General features: G+C 43.1%; 1 protein-coding gene across 3 annotated transcripts in view; it reads left to right on the forward strand.

The window, feature by feature from the left end:
* The window catches only part of UPF2 (UPF2 regulator of nonsense transcripts homolog (yeast)), a 127,582-nt gene that overhangs the window by 73,937 nt on the left and 30,078 nt on the right, over window positions 1-23,567 (forward strand). For all 3 annotated transcript variants that reach the window (XM_019509566.1, XM_019509565.1, XM_019509568.1), the window contains 7 exons: window positions 685-888; window positions 1,943-2,218; window positions 3,562-3,745; window positions 11,880-12,019; window positions 17,477-17,581; window positions 18,521-18,619; window positions 20,504-20,671. In XM_019509566.1, the coding sequence (XP_019365111.1) occupies window positions 685-888; window positions 1,943-2,218; window positions 3,562-3,745; window positions 11,880-12,019; window positions 17,477-17,581; window positions 18,521-18,619; window positions 20,504-20,671 (1,176 nt within the window). The remainder of the gene's footprint in view (window positions 1-684; window positions 889-1,942; window positions 2,219-3,561; window positions 3,746-11,879; window positions 12,020-17,476; window positions 17,582-18,520; window positions 18,620-20,503; window positions 20,672-23,567) is intronic.

A 23,567-nucleotide genomic window follows, 5' to 3' on the forward strand; every position in this document is an offset into this window, starting at 1 on the left:
GAAGTAGGCTCCTGGGGGTAGGAATCGTAGGTGGGGGGAGAATTGGGGGTGGGGCAGGTGGGGTCTGTGGAGGGGTGTTGCTGGGGTCTGGGAGGCTTTGGCAGGATCTGGGGGGTGGGGAGGCTCTCCTACCCCCCCTCCCCCAGAACCAGGGGCTATTTTTTAGCTCTGCCAACCCCTACCCCCTCCTACCTGCCCCTTCCCCCGCCCCAACTTATTTCCTCAGATCCAGGCACTAGTGAATGCTGGTAAAACCAGCACCAGAAGCAGCTTGCAGGATGAGGGGAGGGGTTTAGTGGGCTGGAGGAGGGGCTGGCTGGTCTGCAGGTGGGAGGGAGGTTGTCTGTCTGGGCATGGGAGGAGCCGGGGAGCTAAAAATAGCCTGATGCTATTAACTTAGATTGGGTCGGCCGTTTTTAGATTTAACTGCCAGCCCTGAACTTCTGTATAGTTTGCACTTAAATTAACTTAACTTGGGATCTAAGTGTAAGGTCCATACCTGGGCAGATTAAGATTGGGTGGCCATTTTTAACACATCTAACCTCCCCAAATATCTGTATGCACCCTGTAAGACCATTACCAGCTCTTTATTTATAAATATCCCAACATTTCCTTTAATTTTGATGGCATAATTTGAACTTCTACCTATTGAATTTTTGTATGTTCAAAAAAATCCTGTCTTAGGTCCTGAGACAAATGCGCAAGCTGCCCTGGCAGGACCCGGAAGTGAAAGACTATGTTATATGTTGCATGATCAACATCTGGAATGTGAAATATAATAGTATTCACTGTGTAGCCAACCTCTTAGCAGGATTGGTACTTTACCAAGAGGATGTTGGCATTCATGTGGTGGATGGAGTACTAGAAGATATTCGGCTAGGAATGGAGGTAAAAAATGACCTTTGTAAACTTAACTTCTCGTGTGTGTGTGTGTGTGTGTACTTTTGTGTTTGTTTTCAACTGCTTGCTTGAAGGCAGATCTTAAAAGTAAAAGAATTTAAAAAAGGGAAGAGGTTCTTGGAACAATTCTTTCCATGTCACACAGAATTGTTCCCTACATTGTATTTATGATGATTTTCAAATCTAGTATTAAAATCTCAAGCTACAGGTGATTAACCCATAATGTGATAGAGCTCAAAATTGGAGGAAGCTTTTTCGGGGGCAGGGGCAGATGGTGGTAGCGAACACCAGATATAATATTTCAAATGATGCAGATAATGGATTTAACCTTTTAAAGTAGTTACTGTCTGGCTAGGTTCCAGTGCTACCTGCAGTACTTCATAGGCCAAATTTATTTAATATGTGAAGTGTGTAAAACTCGATGCATCTTTACATTTTACTGCAGCGAATTATATAGAATCATATAAAATTAAGTTTGGAAGGGACCTCAGGAGGTCATCCAGTCCAACCCCTGCTCAAAGCAGGACCACCCCCAACTAGATCATCCCAGCCAAGGCTTTGTCTAGCCAGATCTTAAAAACCTCCAAGGATGGAGAGTGCACAACTTCTCTGGGTAGCCTGTTCCAGATATCAAGGAGTTTGCTTGTTATTAAAAGCAAGTTTCTTTGTAGGTTTGAGTTTTTATAATGAGTTTTACAGTCTTTAACAAATTCTTTTTGCATGCAAGAACCTAAGAAATGCCATACTGAGTTAGACTACAGGTCTCTGTTCCTTTTACTCTCTGAGTGATACTTCAGAAAAGGGTATCTAAGTATGGCTATCCAGACTGATCAATCCCTTACTTCTCTCCACCTGCAGCTTCAAGCATTCAGAGGCTTAGGAAGTCCCATAATTTTTGAGGCTGCAGCCCTAATGTGGTACATTTAATACCCACTGATGGACCTATCCTTCATGATTTTGTCCAAGCCCCTTTTGAATCATTTTGTGTGGAAGTGTAAAAATAAGTAAGATAAACTCTTAAATCTGGATGTTTTCTTTTAAGGTTAACCAGCCCAAGTTTAACCAGCGGCGGATCAGCAGTGCCAAGTTCCTGGGGGAACTTTACAATTACCGAATGGTAGAGTCAGCTGTAATATTTCGAACTCTGTATTCATTTACATCATTTGGTGTAAACCCTGATGGTAGTTCTAGTCCACTGGACCCTCCAGAACACCTTTTCCGAATTAGGCTGGTTTGCACCATACTTGATACCTGTGGGCAATATTTTGACAGGGGCTCCAGCAAACGGAAACTTGACTGCTTCCTTGTCTATTTTCAGGTATGAATAAACTATTATATTTACAATGTGTCAGGTATTTTTATCTACATATTATTTATTCATAGTGTGCTTAGAATTTTTATATCTATTGCTTGGACCCTTTGTTCAGCAGTGCATTTCACAATGGCTTAAGTTAGTTGTACAAGAAATCACTGGGATTTACTCACATCATTAAATTAAGCACCTCCTTAAATGTTTTATATTGAGATCTCAATCTGAACTAATGTGTGTAATATATTAAAATAATATTTAGATGTCAGTTATAGCTAGATGGTAGTATGGTAACTCAGTGAATTATCTTGAAATATATTCATAGTATCTTGCTGTGCGTATAGTTTCTTATTCCATTTCAAGTTGCACAAAAATGGAAGGAAAACAAGGCAATTAAAAGAGGAATTAGACTTGTGTGACAACAGCATTCTGGCATGTTGGTCTAGATATTGACTCAGTTCATCAGCGTGCGGTTAAGCTGGGAAATGATTCTGTTTAATACTATAGTTTTCAAGTGTTTGAGTTCCAAAAAATCCATATCACATTTGATCAGATGGTTAGACCTGGAAGGCGGAAAGTCAGGCCAGGTTCCTTCCCATTTGCGTGTTACTGCCTTTCCTGCTGTTCATACCCTCTTCAGGTACCCTTTTGCCACCCCATTGTTCAAATCCTTCTCTTAAGCACAGTTTGAGTTTGAATTTTACATACCATATTCTGAAAGGTCCATGTGCTAGCTTGCTCTGGGGATTTTCATAACAGGAGGATACAAATTTGGAAAGAAGCAAAATCTGCCGAAGACAGAAACTAAATCTGCCTTGATCTAAAGTTAGAACATATGGTGAACTTTGTCCTTTTTTTTTTTTAAATAAATTATTTGGCCATATTTATCCAAGCATTTAAGGTGGGAGGCATTTTTAGAGGCTCGGAGGTCACTAGGTGCCCAGCTCTGAAAGAACCAGAGCTTAAAAAGCTGTTTATGTTTAGTATCTACTTTCAGTATCTACTACCGTAATAATTCAAAAGCAGTTCTAGTAAAATGAGCCCATGGCCATAAAATTCACATTGTCAGTTGTTACAGCTCATTTATGAAGCTGTATATAACCTGTATAATCAAAATATGTAACTGAATTTTGGACTGACACTTCAAGATGTCATGTGGATTTTCTGTTTTAGGGTTTGCTTTGAATTATTTAAAAATATTTATGCAAGATGTATAATTTTAGAGTGTTTGTAATAAACTGCATGCTTATACATGGTCTTTAATGTTTGTGATAAAATAACTCAGAATGCAACACTGTGTGTATGTTTATGCACATATATTCTATAACTTGTTAGGATGTTTTATATTTCAGAGATACGTTTGGTGGAAAAAAAGTTTGGATGTGTGGACAAAAGATCATCCCTTTCCTATTGACATTGATTATATGATCAGCGATACACTAGAACTCCTGAGACCAAAGATAAAGCTCTGCAGTTCTCTGGAAGAAGCTGTCAGGCAGGTACAAGACTTGGAACGAGAATTCTTAATAAAACTAGGTAAGAAACAATTGGGGGAAAAAGGTGTCTGATATTTGCATCTTAACCCCTGTACTTGTGTTCCTTACTGCTGGTGTTATGATTCATTTGGGCACTGTTACCATTTTGCATTTTTGATCTACAATTAATCCATGTATCGCATTAACTTGAGGCAATTAGAAAAACGCTGAACGTGAAGGTGATTTGCCTACATTGTAGATGGGGGAGGAAAACACCCCAGAGACTTTTAATTTTTTCTAATGTACCAGAACTGACACTCATGGTGACCAGGGAGCGAGCAAACAAGGGAAGCAGTTTGCAAGCAGTTTGCAGGTCAGTTTGCTGCTCCCCTCTTTGAAGGGGATCCTTTAAGCTCGGTGAGAGAGAGGAAGCAGGGGAAAAAGAAACCTTTTGGGACCAAGGAGCAGTAAACAGGCCATTTTACATGCAAACTTGCTAGGGAAGGTCTGAGGTAGCAAGAGAAAGGCAGTGGATTAAGCAACCCAGAGAAATGACTGGAAGAGGTTTCATTGCTAGAACCACTGCCACTGCCTCTGCTTGCACCTGTGAGGTGCCTGTCCAGGCAGGACCACTCTCTGTTGAGGCTTGTACCCAGGTCCTGGTTTGGCACTCTAAAGACTCTGGCTTACAGGCTCCTTCCAGTGACAGCCAGGTGGGACAGTGTGAGCAGTGCCTCTTCGTAGTGTCCCTCAGGAAGCAGGTAAGAGAGCTACAGGAGGAGCTGGCAAGGCTCTGAAGCATCCTCTGCCATGAGGACTTCATCAGATCAGTGCTGAACAAGACTCTTAAGACTGCGGAGGAAGGACTGCCAAAGGCAGTGCTAGAGAAGGGATGTGACGGGACATGGGGCCCTGGGAAGATAGAAACTGGAAGCTTGTGACCTGGTAAGAAGCCGAAGTCTTCATCTCCACCTGCAGCAGTTTGCCTGAAGAAAGATATGAAGCCCTAGCAACAGAAGAGGCGGGGCATGTTTTATTGATGGAGGAGGACAGGACAGGCCTCCTCAAGGTGGGAAGGATTGAGACCGCTTCCACCACAAAATGATGGGTGGTGGTAGTTGGAGACTTCCTTCTGTGGGGGATGGAAACACCCATCTGTCAATGTGACCTGTTGTCTCAGGAGCTCTGCTGCTTGCCCAGTGCATGGATCTGTGATGTCACAGAAGGATTACCGAGACTCATCTAGCCCTCTGATTTACTACCCCACGCTGCTCATCCGTGTGTGCACCAGTGATACTGCCAAGGGACTTCAGCCACCCTGATGTCTGCAGAGAGAACAATACAGCAGTGTGCAGGCAATCCAGGAAGCTTTTGGAGAGTATTGGGGACAAATTCCTGGTGCAAGTGCTGGAGAGCCGATTAAGGGCACACTCTTCTTGACTTGCTGCTCACAAACAGGGAAGAATTGGTAGGAAATGTAGTAGTGGATGGCAGCTTGGGCAGTAGTGACCATGAGATGATTGAGTTCAGGATGCAGAGGAAAGGAAGGGAGGAGAGCAGCAGAGTAAGGATCTTGGACTTCAGGAAAGCAAACTTCAACTTGCTTAGGGAACTCATGGGCAGGACCCCCTGGGAAGCCAGTCTGAACAGGAGAGGAGTCCAGGAGAGCTGGCTGTACTTTAAGAAAACCTTAATGAGAGTGCAGGAACAAACTATCCCAATGAGCAGGAAGACTAGCAAGTATGGCAGAAGATCAGCTTGGCATAGCAGGGAATTCTTCAATGAGCTAAAACGCAAAGGAAGCATATAGGAAGTGGAAACTTGGACAAACAACTAGAGAATGGTATAAGAGTATCGCTCGAGCATATAGGGATGAAATCAGGAAGGCCAAAGCACAATTGGAGTTGCAACAAGCAAAGGATGTGAAGGGTAACAAGAAGGGTTCCTGCAAGTATGCCGGCAAAAAAAGGAGGATCAGGGAAAGTTGTGAGTCTTTTACTAAATGGGGAAGGCAACCTGATGGCAGGATACAGAAAAGACTGAAGTGCTCAGTGCCTTTTTCACCTCAGTCTTCACGGGCAGGGTCAGCTCCCAGAGTGCTACACCTAGCAACAGTCTGGGGAAGAGGGGAGCAGCCAGCAGTGTCAAAAGAACAGTTTAGGGACTATTTAGCAAAGCTGGACATCTACAAATCCACAGGGCCAGACAGGATGCAACTGAGGGTGCTGAGGGAGTTTGTTGTGATTGCAGAGCCGCTGGCCGTCATCTTTGAAAACTCATGGCAATTGGGAGAAGTCCCAGATGATTGGAAAAGGGCAAATATAGTTCCCGTCTTTAAGAAAAGGAAGATGGAGGATTTGAGGAACTACAGACCAGTCAGTCTCACCTCCAGTCCCTGGAAAAATCGTGAAGCAGGTCCTCAAGGAATCCATTTCTAATCACTTGGAGGAGAAGGTGATTTAGTAGCAGTCAGCATGGGTTCACCAAGGGCAAGTCATGCCTGACCAACTTGATTGCCTTTTGTGAGGAGATGACTGGCTCTGTGGATGGAGGGCACTCTCAGCAAGTTTGCAGATGACATCAAGCTGCAGGGAGTAGTAGATACGCTGGAGGGTAGAGCTAGGATTCAGAGAGACCTTGATGAATTGGAGGATTGGACCAAAAGAAATCTCATGAGGTTCAATAAGGACAAGTGCAAAGACCTGCATTTAGGATGAAACAATCCCATGTACCAGTACAGGCTGGGGACCAGCTGGCTGAGTAGCAGCTCTGCATGGAGCCACCACACAGTGGAGGAAGGCAGGGGCATGGTGAGCATGCAGCAGGGCAGCGGAAGAGGAAGGGAGAGGGCTGGATGCAGCAGGTGGAGGGGAAGAGGAGAGAGAGACCCCTGGGTCATGGCAAGCTGTTAGTTATGCTAATGGGTCCTAGTGTGAAAGGTTGAGAACCACTGTCCTAGATTAGCAGAGCAGCCACCATGAGCAGCACATCCCCCGCTGTGGCTGTATGCTGTTTCAGGATTGTTTCACACAGTACCGACTGTGGGCCTCCAGGGCCACACTACGCAGCTCCACAGTGGTAGTGGTCCCAAATGTAAAGGTAGTTTATGGGACTGACATGGTCCACGGACTGGTGCCATACCATTTCATATGTCCCATAGGGGCAGATGAGTTTGATACCCCTAGTTTGACTGTTAGTGGAAACCTACACACGTGCTGGATGTCTCCTCTGATGCATGCCAGTTAGCATGGATTGGAGCAGATGAGATTAATCAAGTCTGCTGGAGCATGCTAATTAGTGTGCGCCAGCAGCCTCCGCGTCGCATCTATTCAGCGTCCCTGTGCTTCAAAATGACAGTGAGCGCACTTTAACTGAAGGTCATTGAATAAGTTTCAGGTGGCACATGTGCTGCCCTTTTGAAACACGGGATGCTGAATGCATATGATGTCGCAGGTGCTTGAGAGCCATTCTATTTAAAACAATCCTTCTCCCCCTCCACCCACACCCGCCGGCCCTGGAACACGGGTATAGGCACTCAGTGTGTGTTTCTGGAAGTACAGGGACAAAATAATCCTTCCTTCATATGGTGCTCTTGGTTATTAAAATATTCAGTCCTTGTTGAATGGATTTATTCAGCTTCTTAGTGGAATCCCTGTCTTTCTGCAGTGTTTTTGGCTGTAGACTTTTACACTTACAGGTGTTATTTGTAGAATTGAAGTACTTGATCCTTTCTGACTCTAACTAAATCATCTCAGTTCTCAAGTAATCTTTTAACCCAAGTGTGGTTATTTGCAGCAGTCAATTAGTGTCACAACATTTTGAGTTTTATCACTGGGCTGTTCACTTTACTATTCTATGATACCAGAAGGAAGTCAGAATGAGAAACAAACCTTGGTAAGGAGTAACCTGAACTAGTAGATTTCATGATCACTCAAACTCCAATCAGAAATGCAATTTATTACTATATTTACTTTCATTTCATCTTTTAAAAGATACTGGGCAATTTCTCTTGCAAGTGAAATTATTTTTACCTTTTAAAACTTTATTGTTAGGTTAGTTATGTTCAGTACATTAGAAGAATCTCTTGCCTATGAAGTAAGAAGCAGCTTTGGAGAACAGCATTTCATTGTGTTCATTCTGGCACCCGACAAGCTGATCACCGGTTTTCTTTTTCAAAAGATTGCATTGAATGAGCAGCCATGATGGGTCTCACACCACTTGTTGCTAACTTAAAAATGTGCTGTAGGATAATTGCCAATTTGCTATTATAACTGTGTTTTGGAGTAGGACCCAGAAGTCTTTTGTTTATCGTTCTCTCTTCATCTCTTTGAATGTTGTTTTGATGGATGCAAATGCTTTTAGTGGGAAACGGTTTTTAAATCATTTGAATGAGAGATTGGGCCAAACTTGAAATGACTATCTGCTTCTATGCGACTGTTTTGATTTTGTACAGTGTAAGAGAATACTTAGCTGTGAGACACAGGGGTACATTGTATGTCCCAACAGCAGCCCTTTTGCTTGACTGTTGGAGCAGCAGTGGTTCTGAAGGGGAAGTAAGTCTACTTTATTGCTATGAAAAGTGATCATTTGAAACTCCAGAGTAGGAGGGAATGAGTATGTGAGCATGGCCACAACTTCAGTCAGAGTCCTATGAAGTACAATTCAGTACTATAGTATTTAATGCATTTATGAAGTTTGGCTAATTTTATTATGTTACACCTGAATATTCAAAAATTATTTGTGGTTGCTCCATTCTTGGATGTACAATTTGAGATGCTTTATTTTAGAGCAAGTGAAAGGGAATACTGGATCACATGAAATTGTTTTGTTTGTTTGTTTTTTTAATTGTGAGAAGATGCTGTGAAAGCCAAATATTTTACTTTTGTATTCATAGCATAGATTTATACAGGATTGGGGTTAGAAGGGCTCTCAAGGGTTATCTAGTGTAGCCCCTTGCAGAGATGCAGGGTACACCAGACAGATGCCACCAGACACCCCCCAGACAGATGCCTCTTCTTGAAACCCTCCAGTGAAAGAGATTCCATGACTTAGCCAGGCATGTCTATAAAATCCCTGAAAAGGAAGACATGTATGTTATAATTGTTACAGTGAAGTATCTAACACCTCGCCAGTGAGCTGACATTGTGAAATACCATATTTACTCAAATACAAGGTGATCCCCCAGTTAGATTCTATATATGGAAAATTAATAAATTTGTTATAATTTTTCAGGTACAGAATTTAATTATTGGAGGTTTTACCTTGAATTTTTCCTCCTCCTACTGCTACAGCAGGGAAAATAAAACTGGGGGGGGGGGGGGTTGTCAGGTGGCCTCCATGCCCTCTGACCTCCCCCCAACTCTTTTCCCCTGCAGCCCCTTCCCATCACACCCTGCTCTTCCTGAGCACATGGAAGTGAGGGGCAAATTTGAAAAGACTGGCTTGAAATAAACATGTCTTTTTGCATGTAGGGAAGTTATTATGGGTGCCCATAGACTTTAGTTCATCCAGAACTGATGGATTTTACTTTTTTGGAAACTGCTGCAAGTTTCAGCACAGGTACTTGATAAACCCACTTTTCGAGCAGCACTTTTTTACCTACTTTATATATAGTACAAACCATGCATGGTATTAATCAAGCCAAAGGTTCGTGATTTCCTATATAGTTCAGTGGGCTGGGCCCAGCAGAATCAACAGCATTTCAAGCCATGGTGACCTCATATGACTTAGCACTGCTCAGGATGTGTGTGTACTCCAGATTACATCTCTTCTTCCCAGCCCCCCCGCCCCCAGAAAAAAAAAAGTCCTTTGTGATAGCCTCCCACTGATGACTTATAAGATGGGAAATGCCCTTCTTGAGAGCACGGAAGCAGAAAGGGATCTTGGAGTCATTATTGACTCCAAGATGAACGTGGGCCGACAATGCGAGGTCACGGTTGGCAGGGCTAACCGGACTTTGTTGTGCATCCACAGGTGCATCTCTATCAGGGCCAAGGAGGTGATCCTCCCCCTCTGTGTGGCACTGGTCAGGCCACAGCTGGAGTACTGTGTCCCGTTCTGTGCGCCCTACTTCAGGGGGGATGTGGACAACATTGAGAGGGTCCAGAGGAGGGCCACTCGCATGATCCAGGGACAACAGGGCAGACCGTACAATGAGAGACTGCGGGACCTGAACCTGCAAGAGAAGGCTGAGGCGGGACCTGGTGACCGTCTATAAACTCACATGGGGGGACTAGAAGGGTTTGGGGAGAGACCTTGTTTCCCCAAGAGCCCCCTGGAATAACAAGGAATAACGGCCACAAGTTGTTGGAGAGGAGGTTTAGATCAGACATCCGTAAGAACTACTTCACAGTTAGGGCGGCTGGGGTCTGAAACCAACTTCCAAGGGAAGTGGTGCTGCCTCCTACCCTGGGGGTCTTTTAAGAGGAAGCTTGATGCCTACCTAGCTGGGACCATTTGAACCCAGTTTTTTCTCCTGCCCAGGCAGGGGGTCGGACTTGAAGATCTACAAGGTTCCTTCTGACCTGACTTCTATGATTCTGTGACTGGAACTATGTGGTCTTGTCATGAGTCCTGGGACCCACCAAAAACTTATATGCAGATGAGGTGCAGGGCAACCTGGTCTGGCTGCACCTCATGGAGAGCAAGGCCACAATGCTGGTTGGCTTTAAGAAATCCTAACTTAAGGTAGACATGGTGGGGTTATGAAACCAGACATGGTTGCTTATAAAACCAAAAATCCTCAACTCAGTTTTCCATGGTTATGGGAGCGAGCCTCAACTTGATGCAGTAGATTATAGTATTGCTTGGTTTAAAAAGAAGCAAAACTACCTGCTTCATGGTTTAAGAACATGAAAATGATTCCTTTGTTTGCCCTTTAGGGTAGTGAAGCCATCTCTCATAAGCATACGGGTTGTGTGGTTTAAAATATGAATAAAGGTACTGTGTCCATTGGCTATATCAACTTTGCAGCCTTTCAAATCAACTCTTTGAAGAATCATTGGTTGAAATATGCTGTTAAACAAGGCTGGCTTAAGTATAATTATCTGCCAGTTCAAACCACAATCCTCAGGAGGTTAAAGTGGCTTTGTAGATTACTGAAAAAATTTAAAAAATGCATGAAAGACTACTGTATTCTGGAAACGGAGGGTTTTTTGCTCTGGATAGTTTAACTTCATTTTTAAAAAGAGGTCTTGGAAAAACTAATTTCAGTGCAATACTAAGCTTTCAGATATATACAGAATAATGTAAAAAACAATTAATTGGAAACTGGAATATATCAAATGTGTTGCAGTTTGATGTTGTGTTATGGAGTCTGACTCCATAGAGGAGAACTATAAATATTCTGTGAGGCTATAACGGCACTTTGTATAAATCAAACAGCAGTTAAAACCAAGTTTTAATAATTTTAAAGACTAAATATGAATAGTTTAACTCTCAGATTTGGGAGGGGCCTCTGACTGTATTTGAGCCACCTGGCTTCATCCACACAGACTCGAGTACCAGATAAACTCATTCATACAGAAATAAAAATCCATTTCATTTTAAAAGAATCTGTTATAAACAGCGTAAAAGGGTCTTTCACATTTATGACCTGTACTGTGACAGTTTCATTTTATAATCAAACTAACAGTACTGGTCTCAACTCGTAGCACTACATCAAACAAAACCATAGTGCGAGGTTCCGTATGCTAACTTATACATTATAGAATTTCCTGGAGTGTTTGTATAGTTGTATTTGAATTTCTCAGAATGTGGGTAACCTCACTGTAGAAAGAAAACTCCAGATTTTCTGGCATTTTATATAGAGCCTTTGAGATTGCATCTAATTAATATGGCCCAAGTTAAAGAAATTGATTGAAGAAATTTGAGAAGTTTAGGGATGTTACAGGTCTTGATTGGTGCTTTTCTGGAATTCTTAAAAGCTTCTTATAGAGGTTTTCTTGAAATGTTTTGAAATAGATTTCTCTCTTTATAGTTCTTTAATGTAAGTAAAATTAATTTCTTTTATTTAAAATAAAAGCATCTCTTGGGAATGAAACATCATGATTGGGTATCTTCTTTAATCTTCAGTAGTTGTGAATTTCTCAGGTTCTCTTATGTAAATATCTTTTAATGCTATGTTGCAGTGAAAAATGGTTTCCTGTCTGATATGCTGTCTTCCCAATCCCTTCCTTTTTTTCCCCATTTCACAGGCCTTGTGAATGACAAAGATTCAAAAGATTCTATGACTGAGGGTGAGAACCTGGAAGAGGATGAAGAGGAGGAGGAAGGTGGAGCAGAGACAGAAGAACAATCTGGAAATGAAAGTGAAGTAAATGAGCCGGAGGAAGAGGTGATTCCATTCATTTTACCTTACTTTACACTATCCTCATGTAAAAGGAACTAATGTTTAATACTTTTTAACTCTACTCCCCTAATATTTGTGGTGGGGTTCAGGAAGCTTCAACGGCAGTGGTGCAGCAAGGCTCTGTTATGTACAGGTGCTAGCTGCAGAGAGGGCGTTTGGGTGGACTTTTAAATCCTGTGTGCCACTGCCAGAAGTGCTGCTTCTGCCTCTAATTGCTGTGAGAAACCTCTGTACAAAACTAATGTATTCAGGCTCCTCTAAGAAGTAACATCTGGCTCTAAATTTTGTACATCATCTCTGTGAGCGCAGACAGTTATTGCCCCATTTTACAGATGTGGGGGAGTAAACAACACTTCGAGCTTGCACAAAGCAAATAGTGGTAGAGCCAGGATTAAAAGCTGATTTTACGCTTAGTCCAGCACAGTGTACAGCCTCTCAGCTTAGTCAAGGAATTAATGTATAAATATAAAAGCTGTTTTTATGACATCTGTGCTTGTCGGAGAACATGCAGCGACTAATGTATGAAAGACCAAGAATTAAAACAAACAGATACTTTGGACTGCTTCATCACTTATTCTTGTGTAATGAGATCAAGGCTTTTGGCTCTGGTCAGTCTGCTTATATTTAATGCATTGATAATGTCAATCAGATGTGGAAGAACAAATAAAAAAATAAAGCTAATAGTGTGCACTGTGCTACTGTATGAGACCATTATAAATTTGAACGAGTCATTATGACACAGCAGTATTATAGTTCTCATGACAAATTTACTTTATCGTGATAAGCATGACAAGGAAATAGGAAACAGTAGAGATTTTTAATGTTTTTTTTTTTCTTGTTGGTATGAGCGCTTGTTAGCATAGGCACTAAACGTAATTAGGTAAACATCCTCGTTAAAAATAGATTGGCATTTCTGCAGAAAAATAATTGATATGAATTTCAGCCCTAACTTGATATGCCTTTATCTCTTAATTGTTTTCAGACTTTTGTTCAGTTTAACTGTAAAAAATACTTCCTTCTATGCAATCTTTGCTTCCCAGTAATAAACCTTCTCAAAGTTGGGTGGTTTTGTGCTTTTGAACAATTAATAATGTGTTCATTAAGCACTGAGATAAGGCAGCCTGATTACAGTATGTAGGTTGAATATTAAATGTTAAACATGAAACCCAACAAACAAATGTTCTTTAATCAATAAACCAAAAAAGTATGATGAGGAAGTTAGAGGAAAATATGAATTAAGGACCAGAGTCCTACATATCTTTAACCAAAGTATATGGTAAAGTTTTTAAACTGGCACTGTCGGCATATTTTTGAGTAACTCTGTGAAATGGCTATTTTAATACCCAAAGTGGATTTTTCCCATTGGGAAATCATGTGACTTAATACGTTACCAATCGTATACACCAGAAAGTATAGGTATGACTACTTAAACCGTATAGATTAATTGAATCATTGGCAACGTGTCTGCCCCCCTCCCCCATGATTTCTGCACAGACAGTGGGGTGCAGGGCATGGGGCTACAGCCTGATTGGAGCCAAGGCCTGGCAGCACTGGAGGTGGTGACATGATTTCTTTGCCAACGATGGGGTGTAGGGCTGCAGCTGGGTCAGATCCAACACCCAGAAGCATCAGGGATGGTGGCATGGAGTTGTGCACCCCCATTGTGGTGGCGGCACAGAGTTGTCGGCACATATGTATCACTTGGGAATTGAATCGTGGCTTTCTCCAAATATGCCATTTCTTTAAATAACAAAGATAGTTCTAGACTAGCAGAGTAATTGTGGTTGACTTGGAGGAGATTTCAAACACTGATCAGTAGATGCTTCTCAGGGACATGATTATCACTGGAAACAAGCCTGAGCATTGGAAGTGAAGAATATCTTATTTACCAGACACATCCTGTCTCTGCCCTCTTCCCCCCCCCCACACACACACACACACAAACTAGTTGCCCAAAGTTGGGGTGAATGTTTCAAGCAACTGGAGGTATAGGGGACTCTGGAATGGCTGTTTGAAGCTGTGCTCCCTTCCCAGCCATGTGTAGGGAGGTGGCGTCCCAAAGTTGGTATCACTCCCCGGGGCTCTAGCTGTGCAAGTGCAAGGAGGTTACACCCTGTCACAGTTGCTGCCAAATTGTCAGCAGCTTCTGACTCAGCCAGTTCTACTGTGGCTGTGACAGGGTGAAGCCCTTAGCTGTGCAGCTGTAGTAAGAGGGTGTGACACAGACAGGACTTTGTTCCCCTGCCTGCAGCCCACATTCAGCCATGATGAGCCCTTGCTGTGGCAGGTAAAGATTTTGGAAAAATCTTTTTGGCTCATTCTGGCACCCCAACACAAGGTGTGTGTCTTATTTTGAGAACATGCAATATGCAAGAAAATATAGTGAAGTAATTATACAGAACTGTGGGGCAGTGGGTGGGAATGAATGGTGTATGAACTTAAGGTAAGATTTACAAAAGGACGTGGGTGTGGTGATAGTGAGCAGTCTGGCACCTAACTTTTAAGAAGACAGTAGCAAGAGTGGCATTCATAAACCTGAGTTAGGTGCCCAAGGTCCATAGGGTTTAAAGAGGAAGAGGTAGGTGCCTAGAATTTATTGTGCTGTGGGGAAAGATGCTTAAAGTAGCCAGCATGAAATGCGAAAAGAAGAGCTACATCTGAAATCCCACCAGGTATCTGCCTGGAGTATTGTGTTACCTACTTCACCAAAACTGGGATTCACAGCCTGAAACCCTTATTTGGATTTAGATGTGTAAGTTACCAATTAATATCCAGGTGATGGGCTCACTTTTTTTTCTTTTGGGAAAGGATGAGGTAGTAGAGGGTCACCTTGTATGTAATACCTTAGTGGGAGACATGTATGTTGGTCTTTTCTCAGTAAAAATCCCATTTTTTAGCTTTAGGGCCATGACTAATAGGTTTTGGCTAGGCTGGACACCAGTCTTTCTGCCGGAGCTTGGCCACTATGCAAAGGAATGCAAAATTCATACAGTAAGGAGGAACATAACTGTAGCCCATGAAAGGTGCTTCCTTGGGAGAGGGTCCTAGGTTCTGGTCCCTGCTCCCAACACAGGTTGTGCATTTTTGCATTTGGATAAAATGCATAAACAATTTTTGGGCAGAGACCAGGACTTAGGAGACTGCCCTCTTTGGAGAGCACTTTCATCACTGGGCTTAGTCATGCCCTTCGTTGCTTATTCTCATTCTGGCTATGTCTCTTGTGTTCTTGATTACTCAGTGGCCCTGCTTCAACTGGAGTGATGGATGTGGCTCTTCAGTGTGCTGGTTAGTGTTCTTCTGGGCAGCAGGAGATGTGGGCTTAAAGCAAGGGTGGGCAAAGTATGACCCATGGGTCAGTTCCAGCCTGCCAACTGACTGGATCTGGCCTGCAGCTGCCCCTGCAGTGCTCCCCATGAGACCAAGCCCCACCCGTTCCTGCTGGGGAGCCCATGCTGTGCTCCTGCCAGCCTGGGTCCCGGCCAGCACACAGCTTCTGGCAGGACTGTTCCTAGTGCGGCTGCAGATAACTGGATACTGTTCTGCTCCCCTTATCTCTAGTGGGAGCCACCCAGCTGAAGCTTCCTTCCTGCCTGCCCAGAGTGGTGCAGCTGTGGGGAGCAGAGCAGCACCCAGCCAACTGCAGCTGCGCTGGGAACAGCCCCACCAGAAGCTGTGGGCTGGCTGGTGCTTAGGCTGGTGGAGCTGTTCTGCTCCCCTCGCCTCCAGCTGCAGCTGATGCCCCTGACCCTGTTGTGCAGCTCCACGCAGGAGGGAAACTTCAGCAGATGGTTGCTGCCCAGCATATGGAGCTCTGGCTTTAGCTCCTGGCTGCCTTCCACCTGCTCTGCCCACCCAGCACAATGAGCAGCCGTCTGAGGGTGGGTGGAGCGTGTGGAAGGTGGCTAGAAGATGGAGCTACCCGGGTTGGGTAGGAGCCTCCTGGTTGAAGCTCCCACTTCTTTCCTTCCAACTTGCCCGGAGCAGTGTAGCAGCAGTAGTTGGAGACAAGGAGAGCAGGACAGCCCTACTGATCTGGGCCCTGGCCAATGCGCACAGCTTCCTGTGGGGCTGTTCCCAGTGCAGCTGTAGCCAGCCGGGTGCTGCTCTGCTCCCGTCCCCTCCTGATGATGATGCAAGCCTGGCCAGCTTCAGCTGCACTGGCAACAGCCCCACCAGAAGCTGTGCACTGGCCAGGGTCTGGGCCTTGGTTCGTGCTGGTGGGTGTGGGCAGGAGCGCAGCATGGGCTCCCCCAGGCAGGACTTGGCCCACACTGAGCACCACAGGGGTAGCCACCCACTGGCTGAGTTCTGCTGCGTGTGTTTTTTCCCCTTTTCTCCCTCCTTCCCCACACACCTGGCTGTTTCCCAAGCAGCACCCCCCCCCACACACACGCCCACGCCCCCTCCATTCACTCCCCACGGGTCAGGGCATGCAGGATGCGGATCACACCTGTCCTGCTGCTGAATACTCCCCGCCCACCCAAAGCGCCATGTCCAGGGTGGGGGGCTGCTGACCCAGTCCACAACAGCTCTTCAAAGTCCTTATGTGGCCCTTGGACCCAAATAATTGCCCAGCCTTGATTTTTAAACCCTGTCAGGTTGAGGAGATGTGTCTCCTGTTCTCTAGGTAGGTACTCTCACCATTAGGTTATTACATAAAAGATAGCAAAACAGTAGAAAATGGCTAGGTCCTGAAATCAGTGCTGCCTATCAATGTTGGACCTTCTCAGAGGGACACACAGCCCTCATCTTTGTTAGGCTGCTTTTGCTACCAGAACTTCTGGTGACAGACAGTAGCTGCCAGAGAAGCTGACAGCTCATGTACACCCACGCACGGCTCTGGCTCTGCACAGATGCTGCCCAGATCTATATGGCTTCACTTCATCTGCTGTGTTGGCAGGGCTCAGGCTGCTGTCTGAGGGTGCCTGGTTGTTAAAGTGTCTGGAGTGACTTGGCAGAAGGCGCAAGAAGATCTATGCACGCTTTCTTTCAGTTTCCTAGTGGCAGCAGAAGTCTCCTTTCTGTTGCAGAGCTAGTCTGGCTCTGCTGGCAGAGGGTAGCTATCACTGTGGACTCTGTTTTGCCAACAGAACTATGTAGTGTAGGCCAGACCTGAGTTTGTGAATCGCAAGCAGCTGTAGATAGGTGCCTAAATGATCTGCTGAGCCAAGATGGTGATGCCTCCAACCACGCACAGTAACTGAAGTTTTTAGGTGCCTAAATGAGATTTTGATGAAAACACAGACACCCAGGTGGGCTTGGAGACTCCACAGACAGGTTAGACTGGGTTTCTCTGAATCATTATCTTCAACTTGGAATGTGGATGCCCAAGTCCAATTCTAGGAGCAGGACGTTTGTTGGTGTCACCTGTGGGTTTCTCTCATTAAAATTATGTTTAAATGGCATGCCATTAAAATTTGTGCTTTCAATATACTATTTCAGGAGGGCTCAGACAATGAGGAAGAGGAGGGTGAAGAAGAGGAGGAAGAGAATACAGATTACCTCACAGACTCTAATAAAGAAAACGAAACAGATGAAGAGAATACAGTATGTATCCGCTTTTGATTAGTGAAGCTGCTTTTGCATGGTCAGTTTTTTATCACTGAGTATATTTAGCAGATACTGCTCACTACAGATTTGTGGACCTACAGCAAAAAAACTTTTATTTCATATAAAATGAATTTAATTTCCAATGCCTCTTTGGCAAGCCTTGATGCCAACTGTCATTTGCAAGGTTTTTAGGAGAGTGAAAGTCTCAAAAGAACTCATGAAAATGTGCATTTGCACAAGTATTTTCACTCTTAGAGATTGCATAACCATTAAGAAAACACATAGTAAGCTGGCAGAAAGGAGAGGGGTTTTGACATTCTAATGAGGTAATGAACATGACCAGCAAGCTGATGTGGAGTAGATTAATTACTTTCCTTCTGATCACAGAATTGAAACAGGAGATAGAATAAGGCAAGAAACAAAGAATGTGGCAATTAGCAGGTTCTGATAGCATCAGTGCTATTCTTACACCAGTATGCCTGTGAATGGATTATTTTATTATTTATTTATGGCACCACCTATGTTCCCTAAATTTAATGGCAACGTCTCTTCAGAAAAGGGAATCTAATTACACAATCTTAAGAATATAAATCTCAGAATATCACTTGCAGGCAGAGGTGGAAAGAGAATTTGTGTGTTGTAGCTAAATTATTTAAGGGAAGTACAGATCACAGTACTAATGGTAGAACACTGCATATTGGCTTTTGATCAGTGTTACAGCATAAGAAACCAAGAGTAATAAACCGTATTTCTTTAGCTGGGCTAAACAAACCGCCAAACAATTTTCCTCCAACAGTTCTTTTATTTTAACTATTCCTCTATAAATATAAATTAGTCATGAATGTAAACAAGATAAGCTTCCTTTAGTAATTTAATTTCATCCTTAAATTCAGTAGAGATCAAATTTATGCGGCAGGATATTTCTCTTTTCTACAGGAAGTAATGATTAAAGGAGGAGGACTTAAGCATGTCCCTTGCGCAGAGGATGAAGACTTCATCCAGGCTTTAGATAAAATGATGCTGGAAAATCTTCAGGTTTGAATCTTTGTCTTGTCTTAGAGTAAATAAGCATCTTCACTGCATGGTTGATTCCATCAGATTTCGAAATAGACAAGGGCTTCATATGGAATATCCTTCATCATGGGGATGTGGGTTTTCTGTGCTTTTCTTGCTGCCTTTTCCTAGAATCGTAGACAAGTAGGGCTGGAAGGGACCTGCAGAGGTCATCTAGTCCAGCCTCCTGCCTGAGGCAGGATCATCCCTGTCCAAACCATCCCCTACAAATCATAATCTAAATTCTACATAAAACTACTGTAAACAACCAAAGGAAAACTCAGGTGGTGCAAACGTAACCTAGCTGATGAACACTTCTCAGTAAAGGAGCACATTTCACACAGGCTGGCTTGAATCCCCCCCCTTCCTCCTATGCTTTAGTGTTTAGTTCATGCAGAGTGGTGCTAGGCTCTCCCAACTCTACAGAACTGGTTGCTGGTTCTGCCCCTGAGATGCACATTCTTCTGTCCAGCCTCCAAGGCAGGGAAAAAAAGAGTTGGGTCTCATGGTGGTTTGGCTCAGTCCTGGGCTCTCATGAAAGCCTTTTTCTCCTCTCAAACTCCTCGTCTCTGCCCCTTTCCCACAGTCTTTCCCTGTTTCCCACTATCATAAGTCTCTTATAGCCCTGAGTGCTAAATCAAGCTCCACTAATCCTTTTATTGGTTGCTTTATTTACCAGCAGGTGTGCTTCCAAGATGCAGCTGTCCTTGCCAGCTCAGGAAGGGAGGGGAAATATAACATTGTAGGCAGATCCTTTGGTACCATCCTAATGGATTGAAAAGATGTACACAAAAGAGAATGTTTTTGTGTACCAAATTGATTGGTGAATTGATGTTGCTGGAGTGTTGAAAGTTAATCTTGTTTTTCCTTGAATGCTAATGATGGTACTGTTAAGTATTATGTTAAGCAGACCAGTTTCAACATAGGAGAAAGGTAGTAAGTTTGTAATCATTGGAGATTCTCTTTTTATTAAGGCAAGTAACATCCAGTGGAATTTAATTAATTTTTCTGCTGATAGTCAAACCCATTCACATTTTTTTTTTTTTAAGTGGGCTTGCTGCATTGTCTAAGAGACGTATTCAGGCAACATTTTTTTAAAGTCAGCGCAGCTGTCTTAAATGCTTTTAAAACTGGCAAAATTATTTGTATTAAATGCAAAAAGCTTCAGTTCCAAATTGTAACTGAAGATGTGTTCTGAGCACCCGTAGATCTTTTTTTGATGTTTATGTAAGCTTTATTTCAGAAGGGAAAGTTTTGAGCTTGTTTTTGAACAGAGAAGTGTGATCCCAGTGTTTCTGGAAGGTTTCTATGAAAAAATTGTTTTCAGACCAGCATTGACTGTTTAACCTGGCATATCCAATTGGTGTACTTGATAAAGTGAAATATGCTAAATCTGTCAGCCGAAGGATGCAATTCAAACAAATTTAATTGCCTCCACCTTCTCATTATATGAGAAAACAGACAGTGGGTGTGAGAGACAGTGGAAAACAATCTTTTACCTCATTTGAACTTGGTGACTTCTGTGGATAGAAGGAAATTTCAGGAGATGTTTAGTGGGCATTTAGTGATCATGTAGAAAAATTACGTAATAAAAAAACAACCCCCCCAAAACACTTGAATTCAAGTCAGTAATTAAGAAGTAAATGATGTATGGCCTAATATTGATGATATTACCAAGAAGGAACCAGAATACAACCTAATGAGGCCTAATACATGTTTGTGTAGCTCTCTTTTATATTAGAATATAAGAGCTTATCAGTCATGGAAATGTTTTGTGAGTACAGTAACAAAGTTTCATATTTTTAGCATTTTGTCACTAAGAAACAATTTTGCATGCCCTATTTTTTTCTTTCTTTTTTCTTTAAGCAACGGAGTGGAGAGTCTGTGAAAGTGCATCAGCTGGATGTTGCTATTCCTCTGCATCTCAAGAGCCAGCTAAAGAAGGGTCCACCATTAGGTGGTGGGGAAGGAGATTCAGAGTCTGGAGACACTATGCCTTTTGTCATGCTAACTCGAAAAGGCAACAAGCAACAGGTAAAGGATTATCTGGTTGTAATTAACGTTTGTCATTTTATTTCAGACTTGCCAAGAGTTGAGTTTGTTTATCTTTGTTTTTTAGTATAGTGGATGGGACATAATATATATTTTTGAAACAAGAAAAATTCCTTGGAATTCCTTATTGATGCTAAGAGTAAGGTAGACAATTTCCCTGTTTGTTTTTATATTAATTTGTTCTAAGCAAGAGCAGTTGATCGGAACAATATTTATGATGTGTTCAAAGTTTTGGAGCAGTTCAGCTGTAATGGCTGAGGATTTGAACCCATGCAGTTAATGGACTGTCACAAACAAGGTGAGTGGGGAGTGTCCTGCTGCCAGGATTCAGGGTGCACATCCCCAGTGTGCATGCATGTCAGTGGCACAGGGGCAAATGATGGTTGCTTTAACCCCTGTGCTGTTGCTGCTCCTGCCATTGCTGCTGAGTCCAAATCCAGTTTGGCTAGTTTGGAATTCAGCTTGACTTGAGCAAACTATTACATTCCCTTGGAAACCCACTCATGTTCTGCTGTCTGAAGATCTAAAGATGATATCCTAATAGAGGCTAATTAAGTCTACAGTGATTTGCTTTAGGGTATTAATATACAGCATGGCATAATTTACTCCACATTTACTCTGTACTAAGGAATGCATATGCAAGCAGTTCTCTCAAGATGATACCTACCGCCAGCTGCTGTTATAACACCTGCCACTACGTGACAGATTGGTTGCTGGATTGTCATGAGGAAACAGCTACCCAGGATGATGCTCTCCTTGTAGATCATCCACCCCTGCCATTGTTGAAGATGGGATACTGGGCTAGATGGACCCTTAGTCTGACCCAGTATGGCACTTATGTTCTCATGAAGTTGCCTATGGAGGGGACAAACAGCTGGTACATTAATAAAAAGTTACCCTTCACTTATAAATGTGTAGCCTTGCCTCCAAGTGGAGTGGCTTACACCAGTGAAGGATTTTCATTTTCTATTTGTTCAGCTTTTACTCCAACTTGAAACCAGAGTACTCAAACGTGTTGTGTCATTCTACATTTGTACACTTCTATTATACTGTCTTTTGCATCAGCGATAAATGTAAGCTGTAAAGTTTTCAGCAGTTCCTGCTCTTTTGATGATGTGAATTACTAGTCATTTCCTACTTCCCTAAGGGCAGGAAGTGGTTGATGATAGAAGGCAGGGGCAACAATACCAAATTTAGTAATGATATTCAAAAACATTGCCTGTTCAGTTGAGCATCAGCAACTCCCAACAAATTCTGGTGGCCCTACCCTTCCTAAATAAGCACAAGATTTTTCAAATCTCTGCCTGTGGCACTCCTCTGATTAATGCTACCTTGGAGAACTGTCAGCCTAGAAGTTTTGACACCTCCCTCTGTGCTAGAGTGAAATCTGCCTGAGTGGAGTTTCCTTTCATTACCAGTCAATTTTATTGTCTTAAAACCCTTTCAAATTTGACCTGCCCTGTATTCTGCTTTGGCTGAGTGAGGGGAAAAAAGAAAGTCCAGTAAGAACATAAGGACTCTCAGAGCAGTTTCAACAAGATCGAGGAGCAGAATGAAAAAGAGCTGGAGCAGTTTTGCTGCTGGTACTCCATACTGGGAGTAAAAATAAGACCTTCCAAATAGGCCTTTGCAGCTGTGAATGCCCTTTGCAGCTGAAGTTAGTGGAGAAAATCCAATGCTGCTTCTCAAGTGATAGACAGAAATTATGGCCGGGTGTGTGTCTCCTGGTATTGGGAAAGTTAAATTAGTTCGTGGGGGAAAGAGGAAGTGAGGGCAGCAGAATATCTCTGCACTTTATTACAGTAATGTTGTATTCCCTGTTTTACTTGATAATAGCTCTGTAAGCAGCAAGAGTAGAAACTTATGTTCAATGTTATTTCTGCTGTCTGGGGAAAGGAATTGCAGAACTGTTATTTTTTTTAGAAAATGAAGGAGAATAAGTTATTTTTACAACTCTCTTCATAACAATCCATCTCCCACTGCAAACTAAGTGATTGTAGGATATTCATTTCATAGACATGTAGTGTTGCAGACTATGTAAGTGTGTTAACCAATACAAAATAGAAACTCCTTCAAATTTGTCAGTAATCCAGTAGATGATGACTTCTGGTCAAGTGCATTTTTATTTCTGTGTGGCTTGGGATGTGATAGGTTGTGGTGTTTGTTTGTATTTCTGTAGCACATAGGTGCTTTAGTCAGGAACTGTTTTACTGCTAGACAATGTGCAAACACAGAACAAAGATAATCCCTGCCCCACAGAGCTAACAGGCAAGAGAGAATGGAAGAATGCAGACAAGTAGGGGAGCCCAAGGGGAGAGTAAGAGCGTGTGACAGTATAGGGTAGCAAAATAGGCAGTGACTGTATAACTGTTGCCCTACCATTGTTGGAGTAATCAAGGTAAAAATCAAGATAAAAGATGATGGGAGCCTGGACGAGAGTTTCAAGCCCTTTTGGATGAGCATAAAATGTTGTATTTTAGATGATGTTGAAAGAAGAAAGGATCTGCAAGACTTGGGCATAGGTTTCATAGTTTTCATAGTTTCTAGGGTCGGAAGGGACCTAGGCAGATCATCTAGTCCGACCCCCTGCCATGGCAGGAAGAGCATCCGACCAGTCATCCGACCTCCTCTTAAAAACCCCCAGGGTGGGAGCCTGCACCACCGCACTTGGAAGCTGGTTCCAGACCCTAGCCACCCTGACCGTGAAGTAGCACCTCCTGATGTCCAACTTAAACCTTCCCTCCGCCAGCTTGTGACCATTGTTCCTGGTCACTCCTTGCGGCGCTCGGGGGAACAGGGACTCCCCCAGTGCCTGCTGATCCCCCCTAACCAGTTTATAACAGGCCACAAGATCCCCCCTCAGCCTTCTCTTTTGAAG

Source organism: Gavialis gangeticus, unplaced genomic scaffold (genome assembly GCF_001723915.1).
Source record: "Gavialis gangeticus isolate Ggan-Ray unplaced genomic scaffold, GavGan_comp1, whole genome shotgun sequence".
NCBI lineage: Eukaryota > Metazoa > Chordata > Crocodylia > Gavialidae > Gavialis > Gavialis gangeticus.